This window comes from Copadichromis virginalis, linkage group LG9, assembly GCF_057382275.1.
Source record: "Copadichromis virginalis isolate Kocher_CV1m ecotype Utaka linkage group LG9, C_Virginalis_male_GT1.1, whole genome shotgun sequence".
In the NCBI taxonomy this organism is placed as follows: Eukaryota; Metazoa; Chordata; class Actinopteri; order Cichliformes; family Cichlidae; genus Copadichromis; species Copadichromis virginalis.
Window position 1 is genome coordinate 35,583,280 of NC_140626.1, and position 24,162 is coordinate 35,607,441.

The following is a 24,162-nucleotide window of genomic DNA, read 5'->3' on the forward strand; positions in this document are numbered from 1 at the left end:
AATTGGGATACAGCCTGTTTTACTTTGAAAGCGTTCACAGCCTTTTCTTTGGCAGCGGTGTGTCTTATGGTGAAGGAGCAGAGCGGAAGTCACGTGTCTCTGTTTTCTCTGCGGCTCACTTTAGCCTCAGCGGCTAACTGACCAGCAGGCTGACCGTCGGCCAGAGTGCCGCCGAGCAAGCAGCTCAGTGTGCCGGTGAGTATACCGCGTGGGACGCCGTGTAAAATCCACGGAGAGAACTTCAGGGTCACAGCGAGCTGCTAACGCTACTCTCAGCCTCCGTGCTCGGCTAGCGGGGCCAAGAGAGCGGCTTCCATTATCGGACACTGTGCTGCTGTGGCTCGCGTTGGGAGCCGCTGCACCTCCTGCTGCTGAAGCCCAGAGAGCCGCACGGACAGATGGAGCCTCTGTGAAGCAGTAGGATGACTAAAGGTGAGCTCGGGTCAGTTGCTTCTCACTGTGCGCGCGTGTGTGCGCATAGTCTCTAACAGGTGAGCTGAAGCCGAACTTTCAGTGTGGAGGAGTGTGTGTTTGAGCCCCTTAAATCAGAGGATTTCTGAATGTACTCTGGTCGGAGCTGCTCTTCTGTCTGTGTCAGTCACGAGTTCAGGTGAATGATTGAGCTGCCGACACAGGACACCTGTCCTCAGGTGTGCTGACGCCAGCAGCAGTTCCAGGTTACTCATTGAAAATTGATTAACCTTGTGATCAGTCGACCTGAGAGCTGATTGGAGGTTCAGGCTGTGACCTCTGACCCCCAGTGTTGTCCAAGTTACTTTGAAAAAGTAATTAATTATAGTTACTAGTTACTACTTCAAAAAGGTAACTGAGGTAGTAACTGAGTTACAAGATTCTAAAAGTAATTAATTACTTGAAAAGTAACTATTGCGTTACTTAAATTTTTATTTTATTATTTTTTGTAACCTCTGGGATCCAGGGTATAATTGGACATTTTAACTACTTTTGATGTTTCCTCTACATTTCACCTTTAAAAACGATTTACTTTGCCTCGTTTGGTATCATCCTTTTCAGCACTGCCTCACGTGTCTGAATTTACAGTCATGTTTTCATTCTGACATACTGTATTAACACAATTGATCTAAAATCAGACAGAAAACATAAAATCAGAGTAGAAAAAGTGATATTTTTTCTGTAACAAATTCAAATTCAAATTTTATTTGTCACGTACACAGTCATACACAGTACGATATGTAGTGAAATGCTTGGACAACTGCTCGTGACCTAAAGAAAACAAAAAAGGAAAAGGCTATGAATAAGATAGGAAATAAATATGAAAAATTAAAAAGGGTAAATTTAACTAGGAAGAATAAGATAAAGATAAATATATAAATTAAAGTTGAAAATAAAATAACTGTACAACAAAATACACAATATAGAACTATATAAGAATGTATGAAGAAATCTAAATATAAATAAATATATACACAATAACAGCAGCTGTACAAGTATTAACCGGAAATGAAGAATATAGTGACCAGTGTTGTGCAAAACCAAAGTCCAGAAAGTCCAGTGTGTGTGTAAGAACCATATGTGTGGGTCAGTACTGTGTGGTGGTGTGATTGAGAGACCGTATCGCCTGCGGGAAGAAGCTCCTCCTCAGTCTCTCTGTGTTGGTCTTCAGGGAGCGGAATCGCTTTCCTGACCTCAGCAGAGAGAACAGTCTGTTGTTGGGATGGCTGAGGTCCTTCACCATCTTCCTGGCCTTGGTCCAGCACCGCCTGCTGTAGATTGAGTGCAGGTCAGGGAGCTCGGAGCGGATGGTGCGCTCAGCTGACCGCACAACCCTCTGTAGAGCTCGTCTGTCCTGCATGGTGCTGTTCCCGAACCAGGTTAAGATGTTTCCCGCCAGGATGCTCTCTATGGTGCAGGAGTAAAAGTTCCTGAGCACCTTGGAGGGCAGTTGGAAGTCTCTCAAGCGTCTGAGGTGGTAGAGACGCTGTCGGGCCTTTTTCACCACGGTGTTGATGTGACAGGACCATGACAGGTCCTGCGTGATGTGAACTCCGAGGTATTTGAAGCTGTCCACTCTCTCCACTGGGCACTCGTTGATGACGGGGGTCTGGTAGTTCCTCTCCTGCTTAGTGCTGAAGTCCACTATCAGCTCCTTTGTCTTACTGACGTTTAGAAGGAGGTTGTTCCTCTGGCACCAGTTCTCCAGATTCCTAATCTCCTTCAGGTAGGCCGTCTCGTTGTTATCAGAGATCAGGCCCACCACGACGGTGTCGTCAGCAAACTTGATGATGGTGGTGGAGCTGGTAGTGGCCACACAGTCATATATGTATATGTGACAACCACAAACATGTTTAATGAATCATATTTCATAACTTTAAATGCAAATATAAATTGTCAATTTTAAAATCATACGCACAAGTTATTTGCAGCCATTTACCTTTTTTTTTAATAACCATTTCAAACTTTTTACAGAACAATCAGCTGTTCTGCATTCAATAAGATGCCACACAAATTATGTGACTTACATTACAATGTGACTGCTGTGATTAAAGCATCTTTCTTTCAGCTTAACGAGTGAACCGTCAGCTCGTTCAAACACACGTTAAAGTGCGTTTGGCTCGACACCACCGAACAGAGGCAGCAATATAACATAGCTAACATTAACAGTGCGGTGAATCCTGCTTGTGCCGTGATATTCAGGACTGCAAACCGAGCAGCATCACTGACTTTCAGCTTGTTGTGTTTGTGGATATATGACTGACTTTAATTATCCACAAAATCATCACATTCTCTGTCAGATTAAGGTCGACTATTGAACGGCGTATATTTTAAAGTAAAGGCTTTAAAACCAAGTTAGTACAAACGTCACTAATGTCACATAACTTTGCCGGCATGTGGCCAACAGTCATGTTTTAATGTTCTTCATTATTAAACATTTGCGCATAAATAAGTGACATAATATTCAGTACTTATTTTTAAAAGTTTGCTCTTCGGCCGCTCTGCTTCAGCCATCCGCCGTTTTTTTCCGAACAAAATGTCCACACCCACCGCCGCGCTATGAATTGTGGGATATATGGTACCCCGAAGTGTACACCGGGCCACACTTCTAATTTGGGCAAATGAAGGGTGCATTTGTCGACCGCATTTGGAGTACACTTTGTATTGGGACACTCTTCGTCGCATCGCTGTGACGTAATCGTTCTCCACATGCACACTACAAAGCGTGCGGTCGCTGGATTGGGACACAGTCTGTGACTGATGAACTCTCTCTTTGTCTCACTACAGTGTAATGTAAGGCCATGCTTGCTCGCCCGCCATGACCACTGTCACGCTGCGGTACTTCTGTTATGGCTGCCTCGTCACCTCGGCCACCTGGTCCTTCCTGCTCTTCCTGTATTTTTCCATGGGGGCGGAGCCTGACCGTGGCAGGACTCCCTTGAGGCACCTCGGGCAGCCAATCACTGGAGGTGTGGCCGATCGTAGAGGGGGGCGTCGGCCTCTGCTGCCAAGTAATGGAGTGGAACTTTCACCAGAGATGGGTGAGTGCCCGTGGTGCGTTCAGGTACTGCTGGGAGAGCGGCAGTGATGGGTGGAGTAAGGGGTGGGGCCTGAGAGCGTGTCAGTGATGACCTGTTTTCAGAGTCTTTGTAAACCAGAGGTCTGTCAGACTAAATGAATGATAACTGGCAAATGGGGGCAGGGCCAAGTCTCTGATGATGTCACGATTAACACCTCAGTGTGTTCAAGGTTCTTTACTTGTCACATGCATAGTTATACAAGTGTAACACACAGCGAAATGTAACCTGACACGCTCCTCAACTTGTGCAAAAATGGGGGGGTAGAGGAAGAACATTTTATATATATATATATATTACACACATACATTAGGTGAATGTGCAGCAGTAGCAGCAAGCAGGTGAATTCTGTACATTAAGTGAGTTAAATGAGAATAGACGATCTGACTATTTTACAGAATAGACAATATAAACATATTTAAAATTAAAGGTGTGTGTGTGTGTGTGTGTGTGTGTGAGAGATGATGTGATGTGTCAGCCTCTGTGTCCGTCTGCAGGGATGATCTTCAACGAGGCGGATCAAGAGGTTCGGGACAGCGGCTACCACCGTCACGCCTTCAACGTCCTCATCTCCAACAGGCTGGGCTTCCACCGCCAGTTGCCCGACACCAGAGACACCCAGTAAGAAGCTGATACTGGGCACACTGGGGCCTTTGTGTCTCTGTCTTCCAGTAAATCTGAGTTAACTTTGTGTTTTCTGTAGAGTGAGCTCGTTCAGGTGTAACGACCATAAAAACGTGAAGCGCCCCGTAGCAGCGTGCAGGTGTCGGCGGTGACCCGGCGGTTGTTCTGAGGTCACTGTCCGGATCACCTGAAGCCGACTGTAGTCACGTGTACCTGCAACTCGCTGTGGCGTCGTGCGATGTGTAGGCGAGCCCTGTTGTTTACCCATGATGCCTCTCTCTCAGGTGTCGGGAGAAGTCCTATCCTGTGGCTCTACCTTCTGCCAGCGTCGTAATCTGTTTCTTCAACGAGGCGCTCTCCGCCCTGCTCAGGACCGTGCACAGCGTGCTGGACCGCACGCCGCCCTACCTGCTGCACGAGATCATCCTGGTGGACGACCACAGCGAGCTGGGTAATCGCGAACCAGTTGCTGCAATTCGATTGGTGCGGGGCTTGGCCCGTGGCTCATGGCGGATTTTTGTTTGTGTGCAGAGGAGCTGAAGGACGAGCTGGACCGCTACGTCAGGGCGGAGTTTCAGGGAAAAGTCCATCTAGTGAGGAACCAGAGGAGGGAAGGACTCATCAGAGGACGCATGATTGGAGCCTCACACGCTACAGGTGCCTCCTCGTCACCTGCTTTCCTTGCTCTGTTCTTGTTTCCTGGAGGACGAAGAACCCTCCTTTACCTCTTTAGGCCTCTCTCTTAGGGCTGAACGATATATTGCATTTGCGATAATATCGCAACATGATCAAGTGCAATTTTCTAACCGCAAAGGCTGCGATTATACTCTGGACATGTCCAAATTCATGGGCTGCATCCTCCTGAGGCCGCATTTGTAGACCGATTACGTCACAGCGACGCGCCGAAGGCTGTCCAAATTACTACCATATCCCAGAATTCATAGCGCGGCCCAGCCAAACTCCAGTTTCCAGCAATGGCGGCCGCTACTAAGTTTTAAAATTACTCATACTAATCTTTCTGGGTCACAAAATAAACTTTTAACATATTTTCAGGCGAGAAAGTAGCTGTGTAAACATCAAATATCTGCTCGGTTTATCAAGATATCCCATATTTGCAAAAGTGCTTCGACGTTTTCAGAGGCGTCTGCTACCCACCAGCTCGACAGCTAGCCGGGAGCTCGAGGGTTACTGATGCGGCCGAGAGCGGCACAACTCCCAGCACATCATTTTCAGATCACCGCGGAGTTTCGCTGCTCGGGTTAAACGTAATATATAAGTCACTTAGACAACCTAAAAATGTTATTGTTGGGCTTTTTTCAGTGTTTTGTTTGTTCGTGAGTAAATCGGTTTGGCTGAGATTAAAGTTATTAGATTAGATAAAATAAAACTTTATTAATCCCCCGGGTGGGTTCCTCCTTGGTTTTCACACAGCTGACTAAACGTCAAACAGAAAACTGATTAAACAGAAGTATGAGACAGTCGAGAATTTACACCAGTGTCTGGTTATATTTTAGATAGCAAGAAGCAGACGGCCGAGTTTATTAAACTCCACCGAGACAGCGGTGACGCTAATCAGAACTAGACCGTCCAATTTCACGCCTTTAAATTTTAAAGGCGTGTTTGTGTGTGTGTTTATACAATTGCTATCCGGTTGTTCAGTCTGACGTCACTAGCCGTGTCTGGGTCTAAACTCCGCTGCAGGTCCATATATCAAACGATCACTGTGGCATTACTGAGAGTTGAAAAACTGTCTAAAGTCTTTCATCTTTAATAAAATGATCAGCGTTCTGCTCTACCAGGTGTAACAATTGAGTTTAACATCCAGGCATCCATGAAAACGGAATTTATGACATTTAACGGAGTTAGAAGTTAGCAGGGAGTTAGCTCGCTAGCTTCTATCTAAATACAATATAGCATGTCCTGACTGCAGGGTTTTGGAAACAAATTAAAACGTACAGCTCTGTTATCACTTCCAGCATAAATGAAGACAGAAAACTAAACAGCAGTAACGTTTGTAGGGTTACTGAAGTTTGGCTAGCTGGTATATAATGATGTGCTACGTGACCGCTAGCGACACAGCTATGTTAGCATAATATAAACAAGCTAACTTTTTTTTCCACTCGATAAAAGTTACCGTGAGTGTTCTCGGTGGTCAGGAACAAATGTAATCGCATGGCAGGATGCTGTAAAAGGACCAAACTTCAGCCAGGAGAACAACTGAGATAATCCATCCACAATACGAGGTTTGTCATTCCTATACTGCTGCATGGGCTGGGCTGTAGTTACATCCTAAGGTTTTAAAAACTGAGCTTAAATAAATGATTAGCGGTAATAAAAGCCGAGGGAGGTCAACAGGGATCACTGACTGTTTTAGGAGCTTTTTGAGATCAAATAGAAGAAAATACAAAACATTAAACATGTTAACAACACAAAAGCCATATTAAACGCAGACTACTACTAACTACTTTAGGCCCGGAAGTAGGATTCGTCGCGTCATCACTGAACAACCGGATTATGTTTGCACTTTATGTGTAATGTTACTGACTGCAGAGATCAGTAAGATGTGTGTATTTTTTATTTATTAGTTTTATTTATTTAATATTATTTTTTAATTGAATGACTGTCTAGTAGTTCACAGATGTCGAAAAACTGAGTGTGGTAAAGCCACTGATTTTTTTTATGTATATTTCTGCAATCTGCACATTGTACTGACTTTCATTTTAATGTTTACACCAGGGTTCCTTGTCAGCACTTTATGCTCAGATGTTTGTAAGCTAAAAATAAACTATTGTGTATGTTCAAATATACTGTTGTGATTGAAGAAGTTAAATAAAAATGTCAGTCATCAATTCATGCATCACCTCATGTCATCATAACAGAGGTCTGTCTTCCAGGAAAGAACAGTTTAAAATTAATGTAATATAGTATTGGCCATACTATATGATGTATTGCTTGTCTTTGTTTAATAATACAGAAGACAAAGACCTTAAAAAATAATCGCATATCGCATCGCAATCGCAATATTGGGGCAAAAAATCGCAATTAGATTATTTTCCATAATCGTTCAGCCCTACTCTCTCTCTTCCTCCAATAACCGTATGAAAGCCAGAGTCTGGTGTTGTATGCGCACAGGTCTGTGCACAAGTCTCGAGCCTCCCCTCATATTTTTAAATGAGAAAAATGTGCAGCGATTTATTGAAACGTGTAAACGTGCGTGTAAATCAGTCAGAATCAACGTCTGCACATACACGTGTAAAACCAGTGTTTGGGGACAGAGCGTCATCCTTCTGAGCAGCTCTGTGTCATCTCTGGACCCTCAGGAATAGTTCGCCGAGCTTCCTGAAGGATGTTCCGGAACAAGGAAAAGCAGCCAAAGATGAGAAAGAGCTCCAGAAAGCCAGAGATCTGTTGCTCAAGAGCACTTCAAAAATACAGGAAAACTATAAGGAAATGACAGGCGGCTCAAGACTTTTGCACAGCTCTGTAACCATGTGGACAGAAGTATTTGGTCTCACCTGTTAAGCTTTGAATTCAGTGTTCAGTGTTTTTAGGAGCCTTCACAAGCCTCTGAGGGGGCGGGGCCTTCTGATCAGGTTAGGTCAGATCGCAGTCTGATTCACCTGTGTGCGCGTCCAGGTGAGGTGCTCGTGTTCCTGGACAGCCACTGCGAGGTGAACCAGGCATGGCTGCAGCCGCTGCTGGCGCCCATCCAGAAGGACCGCCGCACTGTCGTCTGCCCCGTCATCGACATCATCTCCGCCGACACGCTCGCCTACTCGCCCTCCCCCATCGTCAGGGGCGGCTTCAACTGGGGGCTGCACTTCAAGTGGGACCCCGTGCCCCCCTCCGAGCTCCGCGGGCCTGAGGGAGCTTCCGGACCCATCAGGTGATGTCTTAACAGCCTCGAGGTACAGTTTTGGTCTGACCTCTAACTCCTCCCCCCTTGCTCTGCTCCCCCTCAGGTCCCCCACCATGGCAGGCGGGCTGTTCGCTATGAACAGGAAGTACTTTAACGAGCTCGGCCAATACGACGCCGGCATGGACATCTGGGGGGGAGAGAACCTGGAAATCTCCTTCAGGGTGAGACTCTGTTTTACTGACGGTCAGTGAAGGGGTCATTAAAGGAGCAGTCGCACATTTCTTTCAGTTAGCAGTTAGCTTAGCGCATAGAGAGGAAGTGGTGGGAAGAGGGGAGAGCAGCTGCTGCTACACCTTCTCGCTGTCTCGCTCAGATCTGGATGTGCGGTGGTCAGCTCTTCATCATCCCGTGCTCCAGGGTTGGCCATATCTTCAGGAAACGGCGGCCCTATGGCTCGCCGGGCGGCCATGACACCATGGCCCATAATTCCCTGCGGCTGGCACACGTGTGGATGGACGGGTACAAGGTAAACACACACACAAACACGTGCGCACTCTCTGGATGCCGGCACGGTGGCCTCATTTCCTGTGCCTCTCTCATCCAATCAGGAGCAGTATCTCTCTTTGCGTCCAGAGCTGCGCAACCGGAGTTACGGCGACATCGGCGAGCGCGTGGCGTTGAGGAAGCGGCTGCAGTGCCACTCATTCAGCTGGTACCTGGACACAGTCTACCCTGAGATGCAGACCGCCGCCAACGGCAACAAGCAGCAGCCGCTGTTCATCAACAAGGGCCTGAAGCGGCCCAAAGTCCTGCAGCGAGGACGGGTACCTTAACTCACCACACGTTCGTGTCTGCCCCCTGTCACATGAACTACCTTCATGTTTCCGTCCTCTGTGTCCGCCATCTTCCAGCTACGGAACCTCGCCATCGGACGCTGTCTGGTAGCCCAGGGCCGGGTCAGTCAGAAGGGCGGCGCCGTCGTTCTGCGACCGTGTGACCCCCAAGACCCCGAGCAGGTGAGCCGATCACATGACCACACGCAACATCGGTTTACCGAATCACCGCAGAGATTTGTGATTCCTGGTGGCGGCACGGGCGGAGCTAAAGTACACGTTTACACAAACGTAAAATATAGATGTAACCATGGTAACATCTTCACAGCAGACGTGACAGTAAAGGCTCGCAGTCATTCGCTAACGACCTATGATTGACGAGTCATTAGCCAATGAAAAGCCTCTGACTCCAATGATGTTTCAAAGCCCAGAGGTCAGCTGAAGGTTGTTTCTCACACACCTCTATCCAATCAGGCTTCGAGTCTTTGCTGGGCTCCGCCCCTGAAGATGCGGACTGTCCCGACCTGCACGTCACGGCTTCATAAACGAGTCAGCGACTTCGCTGACCGCACGTTTTTAATAAACACAATTGTTTATCACAATAAAAGCGTCTGTCTTCACCGTGACCTTTAACCTTTAACCCTTTACGTGTGCAGGACTGGGCGTACGACGAGGAGGGTCAGCTGATCCTGGCAGGTCTGCTGTGTCTGGACGTGTCAGAGGTCAGGACCTTTGACCCCCCGAGGCTGATGAAGTGTCACGGCTCGGGGGGGTCGCAGCAGTGGAGCCTGGGGGTGAGACACACAGTCCTCACAGTGTGGGTGGGGTTTACTGTCATCAGGAGGAGGAGTCAGTGTCACGTGTCCTTCTGTGTTTCCTGTAGAAGTCCAACCGGATCTACCAGGTCTCTGTCGGTCAGTGTCTTGCAGCTGTCTCCCAGCCAATAGGACAGAAAGGTTACGTCTCCATGGCGATATGCGATGGCTCGCAGACACAGCAGTGGCAGCTGGAGGCCTGAGGAGGACGCCGCGGTGCCGTGGATGGAATGATCTCCGATTCTCACCTGCTCATTTAATGTTTCGTGTTTTTCATTTTAAGTTTGATGTTTCAGTCGCAGAAGAACTTCGCCATGCCCAGGCACGCCTGGAACTTCTTCAAGGTCCTTTTAAGGACCTGGAAAGTCCTGGAGTCTGGCGACTGATTTAATCTGATCAGTGATCTGATGTTTACTTGGTCTGGCTTCATCATGTGACCTCTGAGGCATCTCCGTCCTCAGAGAAGCACTGCAGGCTTTTCTGTAGGGTTTTTATCGCGTTCACACAGGAAGTGCTTCTAAAGCAGCGACAGCACTTCCCGTCCTCCTCAGGTCAAAGGTTGCTGTAAGTCCAAAAGTTTTGCTTCAGAGGGCCGTTAGCTGCAGAGAGCTGGAATAAAACCGAACACTCACTCACTGAAGGACTCGGAGCGTCGCCACTGCTCTCGTGTCTCCCCGTGGAACCCTGATGATGCTGACCCGCTGCTCATGCACCAGAACCATATCTGCAGTTATTTCTAATGAGGAGCTTCCTCAATGAAGTTGGTGCGAGCATGCACGTGAGATCAGTTCTGATGCCACCGATGATAGGAAGGAAGGCGGAGCTTACTTACCGTCAGGGTAATCCACAGTGGGCGTCGCAGCCAATTTCCTCGAGCCGGTTGTTCCCCCAGAACACGAAGTGCCGCTATGCTGTCACAGAGGCGCCTCGCTCGTTATCCTTCGTTAACCGTGAAGGTCAGAATGTTGTAAATGTGAGTTTGTAGAATAAAAAGTGAGGATGTGAACCTTTATTTTTAAATTTTGACTGTTTGAAATCTACAGCTACAGGAGAAATATCCGTGAATGTGCAGATTAATATTTATACAAATTTACTGAAATGTTACTGTTTGTTTGATTAAACCTGCCACTGCTCAACTGCGCCCTCTAGAGTCACACGCTGAGAGCTGCGTTTCAGTGACATCTAGTGGCCAAACGTGAGACAGCAGCAGGGTGTGATTGGTTAGTGTGAATGATGTAAACACAGTTCAGTGAAGACGGCCCGCTGGCTCAGCTCGTTCTGCAGTAGCTGGGAGGAGGCATGCACATAACATGGCCGATGGCGTAAACACCCATCGTAGCAGCTGCAGTGTTGTCAATGGTGAGCTCGGGCTGCGAGGTCACCATTGACAACCAAACTGCTTTTGGCTCTTGACGGAGGCGGTCGCACTTTCTCCTTCTCCCTCTCACTTATCTTTCCTGCTTGGCTTCTCATGTCTTTTGTATAGTCTCGCTTATTCTCTAACCCTAAGAGAGTCTCCCAGACTTGTTCTCTAAAAACCTAAAGAATTATGGATTTGATCAACTGGTCCCTGAATGCAATTGACACCCTCGACGAGAAGCCTGGGTTCGGGAGAGCCCGTGACAAGACATTGAAGACACCTTTTTGGAACCATGATAACAGGGTTCTTGCTGATTGGCCCCGGCTTATTGAAGGATAAAGAAAGCGGAAACGGCTGTTCAAATCCCCACAAGGCTGCCTGCTTTGTTGATTGGAAAGATGGAGCGAGCTGTGGCTTCTCAGAATGGGCTCATCAGGTGTAGCACGAATGACATCTTGGAGAAGTTTGGGCTGCTGTGAGTACTGAGACCGACTGACAACATCTGACAACATCTCGGAGAGGCTCACGGCTGTCGTGAACACTCATGCCCTATGAGCAAAATGGATAACATCTCGGCATGGATGGATAACATCGTGGAGAGGCTCACGGCTCCAGACTTGTGACCAGTGACGGACATTAGACAACTGTAAAATTTGAAGCAGTTTGTTCGCACTAACCAAAACAGCTACCATCTTCATTTCATGTGGCGCCAGTTGGATGCTCAAGGCAAAAGCTGACGGGAATAACAATTCTCCCTTAGATAACAAGACTGTGTTATGACTTTCTCCCTCCTCATTTAAGGCCACCCGCATCGACCGAAGACTGACTTTTGCCTAATCGGGTGAAGGGACACTTTCTCTTGGTTGAACACACACACATACGCATGTACACTGACACAGACCTACACTCACCCCCTCCAAACGCCTTCGAAGCTCATGTCTTCTATGTTGTGAGATGTGATGATTCATGTGCTGAGGTGTTTTTTTTTTTCTGTTCTCAAACTGATCTCCCTGTTGGAGGTCAGTCTAGGGGAGTTATTTTTGTCTCCTTGTCTTTCCTCATGTTGTGCATTTTCCATTGTTATACCTCTCTGACCTGTCTTCCCCATGTGATGTTTGTGTAATGTATGTAAGGTCAGAAGGGTAAGATGGCGCTGGCAATGGTCGGCAGCCTTAACAACAAATTTCCCATGTGTGGGACTAATAAAGGTATCTTAAATGACTGTAAATGATCCTGAAAAAGTCTTGTGCTCATCTGGACGTCTTCAGTGGGACGCGTGTCGTCATCAGCTGACTCCGTCAGTCTCAGCTGACTGCAGCTCTCCGACCTTTAACCTTAAACACTGGCCCGTGTGTCGGTTTACAGTAAATGTGCCCATAGTCTATGAAGGCTAACCTCTGTGCGTCTGTGCCCAAAATAACCGTCGTGCAGCTCTAACAGTGCGAGTCATCAAAGGGAAACTCACGGAGAAGTCAAACTTAGCTGGAGGATTGTAGGGTCCTCGTCCCCCACAGTGATACACGGCGAGGGGACCGCCGCTGTGAAATGTTACAGGCGTCGTTTGAATCCGAGCAGCTCGCAGGAAAACATCCAAAGGTGGGGTTTACAAAAAAATATGAGCATCATAACTTTTAAGTTTCAGAACAGAAACCGCGCCATCCTCCTCTCCAAGGCTTTCATGTGTGATAATAATAACATGTTTTATTTGAGGATACCTTTCAGAAACCCATGGTCACCTTACAAATATAGGCCGTTTACCATTTTACAAAGAACAAAATTAATAAAAGGAGCATTAGTCATAAAATGCATAAAATAAGTTAAAATTGCAAAACAGAACTTGACAACAGATTAAAATCAGCACTAAAGCGAATAAGCCAGTTTGAACAGATGTGTTTTGAGCTGTGACTTAAATGCGGGAAGAGAGTCTATATTTCTTATAGAGAGTTCCAGAGCCGAGGTGCAGAGCGACTGAAGGCTCTGTGTCCCATAGTGATGAGATGAGCGGAAGGAACAGTAAGATGAACAGCAGATGAGGATCTGAGAGGGCGGGAGACAGTGGTGATATGGAGCAGGTCACACAAATAGGAAGGAGCAGATTTATGGATACACTTATACGTGAGAAGTAAGATTTTACAGTTTATCCTGGCTTTTATAGGCAACCAGCGAAGCTGCTGAAGAACTGTTGTAATATGACGGAGTGCAAGTTATGACCCGAGCTGCAGAGTTTTGAAGAAGTTGGAGTTTATGAAGGAACCTTTTAGGCAGACCAAATAGGAGGGAACTGTAGTAATCAATACGGGACGTAATAAGACTATGGACAAGGATGGCAGCAGCATGGGGAGGAAGGAAGTGATGGAGTCGGTTAATATTACGTAAGTGGAAGTATGCAGACCGTGTTATGTAATTAATGTGAGACTGGAATGAAAGAGTACTGTCAAGTAAGACACCCAAACTTTTAACCTGAGTGGAGGGGAAAACAGGATAGAGACTTGAAGAGTGTGATTTAAATTGGATAAACTGAGTGCCGTCTGAGAGATATGAGGTGAACCAGGCAACGGGGGTGTGACTAATGCCAATGGATGCTAACCGGTTCAGGAGAATATTGTGAGAAATGGTATCAAACGCCGCACTAAGATCAAGAAGGATGAAGATGGATAGGAGACCAGAATCAGCTGCCATCAGAAGGTCATTGGAAGGTCACAAATAAAATTTTTATCATTAGAGAAAAAATTACCAATAATCATCCCACAGATGTAATATTATCTACAGCTACTCTTAGTACCATTGATATTGTTAGACTCTTTTTCTCCAATTGATCTTTCTGAGTTAACTTCAATAATTACTTCCTCCAAACCCTCAACGTGTCTTTTAGACCCCATTCCTACAAAACTGCTCAAAGAAGTCCTGCCATTAATTAATTCTTCGATCTTAAATATGATCAACCTATCTCTAATGATCAGCTATGTACCACAGGCCTTCAAGCTGGCTGTAGTTAAACCTTTACTCAAAAAGCCATCTCTAGACCCAGCAGTCTTAGCTAATTATAGGCCAATCTCCAACCTTCCTTTCATATCAAAAATCCTTGAAAGAGTAGTTGTCAAACAGCTAACAGATCATCTGCAGAGGAATGGATTATTTGAAGAGTTTCAGTCAGGTTTCAGAGCTCATCACAGCACAGAAACAGCTTTAGTGAAGGTTACAAATGATCTTCTTATGGCCTCTGACAGTGGACTCATCTCTGTGCTTGTCCTGCTAGACCTCAGTGCAGCGTTCGATACTGTTGATCATAATATCCTATTAGAGCGATTAGAACATGCTGTAGGTATTACAAGTACTGCACTGCAGTGGTTTGTATCATATCTATCTAATAGACTCCAATTCGTGCATGTAAATGGAGAGTCCTCTTCACACACTGAGGTTAATTATGGAGTTCCACAGGGTTCAGTGCTAGGACCAATTCTGTTTACATTATACATGCTTCCCTTAGGCAGTATCATTAGAAGACATAGCATACATTTTCACTGCTATGCAGATGACACCCAGCTCTATCTGTCCATGAAGCCAGATAACACACACCAATTAGTTAAACTGCAGGAATGTCTTAAAGACATAAAGACCTGGATGGCCGCTAACTTTCTGCTTCTTAATTCAGATAAAACTGAGGTTATTGTACTCGGCCCTGAAAATCTTAGAAATATGGTATCTAATCAGATTCTTACTCTGGATGGCATTACCTTGGCCTCCAGTAACGCGGTGAGGAACCTTGGAGTCATTTTTGACCAGGACATGTCCTTCAATGCACATATTAAACAAATATGTAAGACTGCTTTCTTCCATTTGCGCAACATCTCTAAAATTAGAAATATCCTGTCTCAGAGTGACGCTGAAAAACTAGTTCATGCATTTATTACTTCCAGGCTGGACTACTGTAATTCATTATTATCAGGATGTCCAAAAAACTCACTGAAAAGCCTTCAGCTAATCCAAAATGCTGCAGCAAGAGTCCTGACAGGGACTAGAAAGAGAGAGCATATTTCTCCTGTTTTGGCTTCCCTTCATTGGCTTCCTGTTAAATCCAGAATTGAATTCAAAATCCTGCTCCTCACATACAAGGTCTTAAATAATCAGGCCCCATCTTATCTTAATGACCTTGTAGTACCATATCACCCTATTAGAGCGCTCCGCTCTCGCTCTGCAGGCCTACTTGTTGTTCCTAGAGTATTTAAAAGTAGAATGGGAGGGAGAGCCTTCAGTTTTCAGGCCCCTCTTCTGTGGAACCAGCTTCCAGTTTGGATTCGGGAGACAGACACTATCTCTACTTTTAAGATTAGGCTTAAAACTTTCCTTTTTTCTAAAGCATATAGTTAGGGCTGGACCAGGTGACCCTGAATCCTCCCTTTGTTATGCTGCAATAGATGTAGGCTGCCGGGGGATTCCCATGATGCATTGAGTTTTTCCTTTCCAGTCACCTTTCTCACTCACTATGTATTAATAGACCTCTCTGCATTGAATCATATCTGTTATTAACCTCTGTCTCTCTTCCACAGCATGTCTTTATCCTGTCTTCCTTCTCTCACCCCAACCGGTCGCAGCAGATGGCCGCCCCTCCCTGAGCCTGGTTCTGCCGGAGGTTTCTTCCTGTTAAAAGGGAGTTTTTCCTTCCCACTGTCGCCAAAGTGCTTGCTCATAGGGGGTCATATGATTGTTGGGTTTTTCTCTGTATCTATGAAGCGCCTTGAGGCGACTTTTGTTGTGATTTGGCGCTATATAAATAAAATTGAATTGAATTGAATTGAATTGGTAATCCTTAACAAAACAGTTTCTGTGCTATGATTGGGGCGGAAACCAGATTGAAATTGTTCATAGAGGTTATTGCATTGCTACTGCATTTCGTTGCCCTGTACCTGTGCATGTGCAATGACAATAAAGTTGAATTCTATTCTATTCTATTATGGTTACTTTTTCAAGAATTTTTGAAATAACCCCTCATCCCACTCCTTTCCAGACTCAAGGCAAAATTTCCGCATCATAGATTTCAATGTCTGATGAAACCGCTCGAGCGCACCTTGCGACTCCGGATGATAGGCACTAGATTTCTGATGTTTAATGCCAAGTGATTGCAAAACTTGAGCAAAAATCTTAAACATGACATTAGAGCCTTGGTCGGTTTGGACCGCTTTTGGTAACCCGAAAGTAGAAAAGAAGTTCACCAACGCCTTAACAACTGGTTTAACCTTAAGGGTGCGCAATGGAATTGCCTCAGGAAAACGTGTAGCAACGCACATCAAAGTCAAGAGGTACTGGTGGCCCGATTTTGTTTTAAGAAGTGGACCAACGCAGTCGATGAGTATGTGTTCAAAAGGTTCCCCTAAAACTGGCATAGGGTGTAATGGAGCGGGTGGAATGACTTGGTTAGGCTTACCACTAATCTGACAGGTGTGACGAGAACGACAATACTTAGCAACGTCATTCTTCAATCCTGGCCAAAAGAAATGACGCAGAATGCGGTGGTAGGTTTTTCTAATACCTAAATGTCCAGAAAAGCTGTCATGGGCAAGACTAAGAACTTTGTGTCGGTACTGTTGAGGCACCAGAACCTGCTGAAACACATTCCAGCCCAGATCACCAGCTGTAGGCGGATACCAGGTACGCATCAACACATCATCCTCAACACTATAAACACGAGGATACTGGTCACTAGAGTTGGCAGCTGAAAAACAACCCACAAGAGTCGGGTCACTGTGTTGTGCCAAAACAAAATCCTTTTTGTTAACTCCCAAAGGCAGTTGAGATGTCACTGATGGGCTAATAGACAGCATCGCCTCAGAGTCGCCCGTCAGCGGGTCACAGGTTTTAGATCCAGACTCCGGCTCACCACCAGCGCAGAGAAAAGAATCAGACAAATCAACATCACCATACTTGCACTTGTGCGCGCGAGTTACAGCGCAGGCAGGAAAAACAGAGGGGGAGCGCTCAGCGGCAGGGTCAGATAACAAAGTATCAGGCACAGGATTCTCAACCACTCTCGGGATAGAAAACACTTTCCCGTTCGCTAAGTCATTCCCCAGAATCATTGCAACTCCGGGCACTGGCAACTGATCGCGCCCGAAACGAGCGTCGATTGAAGAAACACATTGTGTAGTGGTACTAATTTGCATTGCAACAACAGACTCCAGACATCCTTTGGCCATTTTAAAGTGGTTGCGATGCGCTCAAAAGCAGTGGAATCAACTCATCAACAAATAGGAATCAACCTCTCCCTCCCTAAAAGGAGGTACCAAAACAACCTGCTTGCTAGCGTTAAACTGGTCTACGATGGAAGTGTCGGGGAGTGTACTTACACGGACGGGAACAGCGTCTTTCGCTTGAGAAGGATCCAGCTCCATAGCTCGTATGCGGAGATGCATGAGTTCGACTTCCTTAGCCTTAGCCTCCAGCTCCACCTCCTTCAAGCGAAGGGCAAGCTTGAGATCATCCGTCACCAAACCCGCCCCAACCTGGCCAGTCGGGTCAAATTTAGGAGATTGAACGGCGACAGGAGCTTCCACCCCCGACGTCATCCGCCCCTTGGTAGGTTTCGGGACGGCCCCAGCAGCTTCCGCCCCCACTGCCGTCTCCAAACTCCCAGACCCACTCGGCGAAGTTTTCTGCCTCCCAAACACTCCCCTGTCCACCACTTTCTCTATCAAACATTGTTTAATTTCCGCCTTCTTAGGAACATTCACATTGAATAAATTAGCCACTACTAACAAATCTGCTTTTGTGCACCGCTCCAACATTTCAATGGAGGGCTGTTGCGCAAAATCATCCATGTCAAACGACATCACGAGCAAAGCAAAAAAGAAAAACTGCAGACCACTAACCGCATCCGCGCACTCCAGACCCGCAAAACTCATGCCTACCGCATAGACGAATGAAACGTCTTCCCACACCCTCCACAACGTTTCCCCCCACCGCAAACGCAAAAGGGAAACGAACCAATCACACGAACGAAAAGGGACGAGCCCCCATTTATGTTACGCCCCTAGTCTAGGCGTGTAGAGACGCACATAAGGGTTGGAGGAGAGAGAGACAAATCCCCGCCCTGATTCCCAAGCCAAACATCCAAAACCAGTTGCGAGTAAAAAAGGTGATTTTATTGAAGGTAATAAATAATAATAAAATGAAGCATAGCTCCAGGGTGAACCCAGGCCAAAATAATAAACAAAACCAACTAAGTCCCACCAGAGAAAACTAACTAAACCCTAAGAAAGAAACAGAACAAACAAATAACAATACTAACCCTCGCTCCCTAACCCGGAAAACAGGAGAAAACTGTTCCAAAGAAAAAGGCGGCTCACCCCTTCCGCTTCAGTCTATGGGTGCCTCAGCACTAAGTTAATACACCCGGAGCGGCTCTCACAGAGCACGCTCACACACATACACAGCAAAAGTATAGGCTGGAAACCAGGGTCAGGACTGCGTCGGCTGTCAAACTACTCCTCTCTCTCTCTCTCCGGCGGGAGCTGTCAGAGCGGCTTTTTGAACACGGTCACGTGTTCCACGGTCCAATCAGCTGCTCACTACTCTTCATTAGGGGAGGGACCTGCAAAGAGTCTTAAGCACAGTAAAGAGACACAGAACAAAACAGTCCACACAGTGTTCTTATGGCCACAGCTGTAACAATACTAAGTCCAGTTTTCTTGAATAGACGTTCGAGTTGGCGTCCTTTAGCTTTAAGGTGACGCAGGTCGGGGGTAAACCATGGTGCTGAACTGGAAAATGAGACCGTTCAATGTTTAAGGGGAGCCCACTGTGGGAGTTTGCATTAAAAGAAATAAACATATGATCAGACTGGAGAAACAATGTGGCTTTACAATGGGTGGGGGTAAGGCCACAACAACAGACCAAATCCAAGATATGACCTTTAGATGAGTAGAAAACTTTATGTACTGTAGAAGCCCAAAACTTTCCAGGCAGGAGGTAAAATCTCTGGAAAGAGGGATTTTGTCATTGTCCATATGAATATTGAAGTCACCAACAATTATCAGATTAGGAGAAAGTACAGAGAAATGAGTGAGAAGAGCAGAAAATTCATTTAAAAAATCCTTATTTGGCTTAGGTGGCGGATAAACAGTACATATAATGGTGGGGGTAGATCCGGGGAGCTGTAGTGCAATGTATTCAAATGAATGGGAGGGAGGGGCAGAGACAGTGCTTCCAGTGATGTGTTCAGGTGCTGCTGGACAAAGAGCCTGACAAGATGATTGTCTTAATCAGGGGTGTCCAACTCCAGGCCTCGAGGGCCAGTGTCCTGCAGGTTTTAGATGTGCCCCTCATCCAGCTGATTTAAATGGCTAAATGAAAGCTCTCCAGAGACCTGGTAATGAACTAATGATGTGACTCAGGTGTGCTGACCCAGGGTGAGATCTAAAACCTGCAGGACACTGGCCCTCGAGGCCTGGAGTTGGACACCCCTGTCCTAAAGCAAAGGCAGGGTCTGGGTGGTCCTTGAGGTGGTCGTTACTGCTGCACCTCAAACCCGACACAGGAGCACGCCGGCTCCACCAGGAAGCCGACAGACCGCAACACAGTATGTGCCTAAGCTAGGGTGACCAACAGTCCTCTTCTTTTGCACTTGTTGACTTGTAAAAGCCTGTATGACACTTTTTATTTCACCATTTTTTAACAGCACATAGAAGGCATCGTTTAAATATGTTAACGTTTTCTTTAAGCAAACAGTATTATTAAAGTTCTTCATGACTGGGCCAAGTGTCCTCTTTTTTGGAAATCAAAATATGGTCACCCTAGCCTAACCTAACACCGGGTAACCAATCAGTCTCTCACTGCATTAACACTTACATGAGACGCTGCGTCTTCACATCTGCTGTGGTGAATCAACCTCCTTCAAAGGCAAAGGTGTGTCTCTCCTGACGCATGGCCTTTTATCCAAGCTCCTCCCACTGAGTATCCAGGGACCCTGAACTTACCATAAACCACACCACCATTTTTTCATGAGGTCTGTGAGGTTTTGAAGTTTTATTTACTTTAATCTTGAACCCAGCGGCGGTCCTAGCCTGTTTGGCGCCGTGGGCGAACACTCCTTCTGCTCCAGCAGCAGGTTGAGGGTCACAGATGCCAACAGACTAAATAAACTGATCCACAAGGCCGATAATGTTGCTCCCACCCACTCCATGACGTGCTGGATAGTCTCGTGGGAGACTGAGATTACCAAAAAGCACCACTGAATGACACAGGAAGTCATTCCTGCCTTTGGCCATCTCCCTGTACAGCTCATCCATCTAACACACTGTAAACACTGCAATAGTTACACCCTTTTTACACACGCTCTTTTCTACTCTGTAATATTCTTGTCAATTTTCTTGATATTTCTTTATAATCACCTCTGTTAGTCCTTGATATTTATAATTGAGTGACCTGCATTTATTAGTGCTGTTTCTTAAATGTGTAAAATCTGTAACATCATGTATTGTTTGGAGTTTAGTCTGTTACTGTTACTATTTTTTACCATTTCTTCTTGGAGCAACTGTAACCCACATAATTTCCTTAGGAATTAATAAAGTATTCTGATTCTAATTGTTTCAGGATACATGACCTTCCATTATTTTATATTTATGGGCGACCGCGGCTCAGGGGGTTGGGAAGCTCATCTGTAACCGGAAGGTCGCCGGTTCGAGCCCCTGCTCTGTCTTTCCTGGTCGTTGTGTCCTTGGGCAAGACACCTTACCTTACCACGTACTAGTGTTGGCCAGAGGGGCCGATGGCGCGATATGGCAGCCTCGCTTCTGTCAGTCTGCCCCAGGGCAGCTGTGGCTACAACTGTAGCTGCCTCCACCAGTGTGTGAATGAATAGTGGCATTGTAAAGCCTTTTGAGTGTCTAGAAAAGCGCTATATAAATGCAATCCAATGACACATCTGTTTACCTGTATCTTTTGCACCTGATGGCTTTGAACTTCCATCTTCCATTGGTTTTAATTTTGCACTCCAGTATGAACACCCATCCCTCAACCCGAGGATCACCACAACATAACCTAATAGACCTACACCTTAGTTCACAGATTCACTTTCTCTAGGGTTTATTTCTGGGATTTCGCACAACCCAGGATTCAAATCATGAATACAAAACGATCTTGGATTTACAACATTATGAATGAAATGTGCTCTATTTGCAAGCAGCCAGGCCCTCCCCTTTCGACGGGTTGTGTGAGACTTTAAATCATCAAACTGTAAATTCTAAATATTAAATTGTTATTGATCACTTTACCCCTGGTCCTAAAGTTCATATTTATTTTCTTACTCTTCTTATATTTATTGTTTGTTTACTTGCACTGCTGTAACTGGAGCCTCGTCGTCTCATCTCTATATATAGTGTACTGTAGCGGAGATGACAATAAAGTTTACTTTGACTTCAGCAGCGAGCAGGTGCACCGAGGGCTCTCGCGCTCACTTTATAGAATTTCAAAAAACCATCAGTGCAAATTATAAGTCTGTATCATGATGTCTGTTGTTTTCGTGTTTGTTGGTTTGTTTTTATTTTGTTTTATTTTGCGAGTTGGTTATTAGATGCTGCTTCAGCCTGCCGCCCCGCCCATGTTGCCCATATCAAAAACCGCTACTGCTTGAACCTGAAGCCCTTTCCAGGTGTCCTTTTAGATGTTTGCAGGTATCCTGTGTTTTGTATTACTTTCAGTGCATCCTGGTCCCTCTTGTACTGATTCCTGAAGATTCTGGAGATCTTCGAGTAAATTCCAGGAAAATATAATAAATGATGATCCAAGGATCAACAGCAGGGTTCAGTTTGGTCCTCGAGAAGCTTTCAATTCAAGATTCAAGATTCTTTGTTTGTCACGTGCATGGTTATACAGGTATAACACGCAGTGAAATGTGACCTGATACGCTCCACGAATGTGCAAAGAAAAAACGAGAGAGAGAGACAGAACTTTATATACAGTGAATGAGTATATACAAGGAGGACAATAAATATAAAATAAAATAAAACAATCTGGAAATTTACAGTTTGTTTACAGTGAGGCCAGAAGGATTCATATGTGAGCTTTTGGGTTCTTCAGTAGTTTGCACGAGTCGCTGAGGGTATGGAACCACACCTGTGCACTATTATGGGTTCTTGAGGAGATTCAAGGAAACCTGATGAAATTATCAGCCTTAAAGTGTTGTTGGTTTGTTATTCAACTGTAGACCTTTAAAGAAGGAGCTTCCAACAGGGCTGTGCTCCTTGAAGAACATCCCGGTGTTCCAGGAATCCTTCAGTAGTTTCCTGTTGTCCTTTAGCCGGATCCAGGAGTCAAAGCACTGCAGAGTGGATCAGCTGAGCAGGGAAAACAGAGTGTGTGTGTGAGTATTGATGAGAAAAGAAAGCAAATTATTTGGGGGCTGAAATGCTGGAAACCCTCAATCACACACACACACACACACACACACACACACACACACACACACGCACAGTCGATCACACACTGTTTGGCCACAGAGTAGCAGATCGATAAAGTTTCTCTAAATTTCTAAATTGAGATTTATGAGGTTGATTCAATGGAAGCGTCCAATCAGACGGCTGCTGGCCAGACTGTGTGATGGCACATCAACCTGCAACGGTTAGTTTTTGTTCCACTGTGAGGACCAACAGGAAGATGCACTGTCTAAATAAAGCCTCCAGTGGACATTAGAGGAACTGCAGGTTTGGTGATTCAGCGTTGGATTCTTTCCTCAACCCCGAGGAGGAGGCTTCGATTTATGGTTCAGGGAAGGCAGTAAGACACTGAGGGTGCTCACAGAGACACAAATACAAGTATGTGTGTGTATGACGCTCCTTTTTTTTTTTTCAGAAATATTGATAATAAAGAGCAATGTAGTGCTTCACAGAAACATGCGCTTTGTGATCAGTTTAGTCGGCTGGCGTGGAGCTCGGAGGACATCAGTACTGGAGCTCAGACCACCCCGTGAGGAAGCTAACAGGTGTAGCTGGTAGACAAACACCTGCACAGGTGGTGTTTCCAGAGTTAGTTTTAGTCACAGGTTCTCACAAAGTCGAAAGGATCTCAGAAAGTTCTGATGAAACTTTTCCACATAAAAAAACGCAGCTCTGAGTGATCAGCCTTTATTAGTTGAAGCTGCAGAGCAGCGTTGGTACTCCTGATATTTCTGATCGTGTTCTCACAAACACCTGCTGAGGTTCTCGCTCGTTCTCCAGCTCCTGGTGGAACAGAGATTTTTCTCAGTGATGAAGAGACCTGCAGGACTACCTGAAGCTGCTCGGGTTTGTCTCTGGAAGCATGGGAGGCTCCACTGAAACCAGTCCAATGAATGAAAATGGTGACAAGTTTAATTCCTCAGGATATGAACACAAGTGTATGTGAGGTCCCCAGAAGAGCAGTAAGCACGTTTCTGTGTGTGTGTGTGTGTGTGTGAGGTAATCAGCTGTAAGTGGAGCGCGTTTGTGGACAGAGACGATCAGCCGCCTGGACCGATCAATACTACGATCAATACAGGGCATGGATGGAGCGATCTAACAGATCATTACCCGTGTGTGTGTGTGACTGTCAGATGAACTCTTCTTGTGAGATGTTTAAAAAGATGATGGTGAAGTTATGGGTTCAAACTCTGGACACACACACACACACACACACACACACACACACACACACACACACACACACACAGGTGTGCTGCTGTATAATCTGAGCTTTGCTGATTTTCTTTCCTTTGCCTCGTTGTTTTGCCGCTCTTGGTCGCCCCGTGTTGTTTTTAAATGTGCTGATGACTTGATGATATCACAGACGCTCACTGCTGACTAAGGATCAGCAGCTTTAAACATTTCCAGAAGCTTCCACGTAGGAGGAACGTGGGCCTCAGCATGCTCTGTGCAGCTGCTCCTTCAGTGAAGAGGAGGCTCAGATCTCTGTCCCTCCCAGCACTGCTCTCACCTCCAGCTCCTTCTCCACCTTTAAACTGAATTATGGTTCAAATTTCAGCTCCAGTTTCAGCCCGAGTGTCAGTAAAGCCATCCGATATCCCAGAACTCACTGCAACACGTTAACACTTTACTGTCCGACACGCACACACTCACACACAATTCTGTTTTCATATCATTGTGGGGACATCTACCAT

General features: G+C 45.9%; 1 protein-coding gene across 1 annotated transcript; it reads left to right on the forward strand.

Annotated features, from left to right (window-relative positions):
* The first annotated feature begins 83 nt into the window (after window positions 1-83).
* On the forward strand, window positions 84-12,261 carry galnt11 (UDP-N-acetyl-alpha-D-galactosamine:polypeptide N-acetylgalactosaminyltransferase 11 (GalNAc-T11)). Its single transcript, XM_085469106.1, has 12 exons — window positions 84-432; window positions 3,259-3,512; window positions 4,046-4,169; window positions 4,457-4,623; window positions 4,704-4,829; window positions 7,809-8,058; window positions 8,135-8,252; window positions 8,405-8,557; window positions 8,640-8,855; window positions 8,943-9,047; window positions 9,521-9,658; window positions 9,748-12,261. Exons 2-12 carry the CDS (start codon window positions 3,290-3,292, stop codon window positions 9,880-9,882), a joined length of 1,755 nt encoding a protein of 584 aa, XP_085325232.1. The 5' UTR covers window positions 84-432; window positions 3,259-3,289; the 3' UTR covers window positions 9,883-12,261.
* The last annotated feature ends 11,901 nt before the right edge of the window (window positions 12,262-24,162 follow it).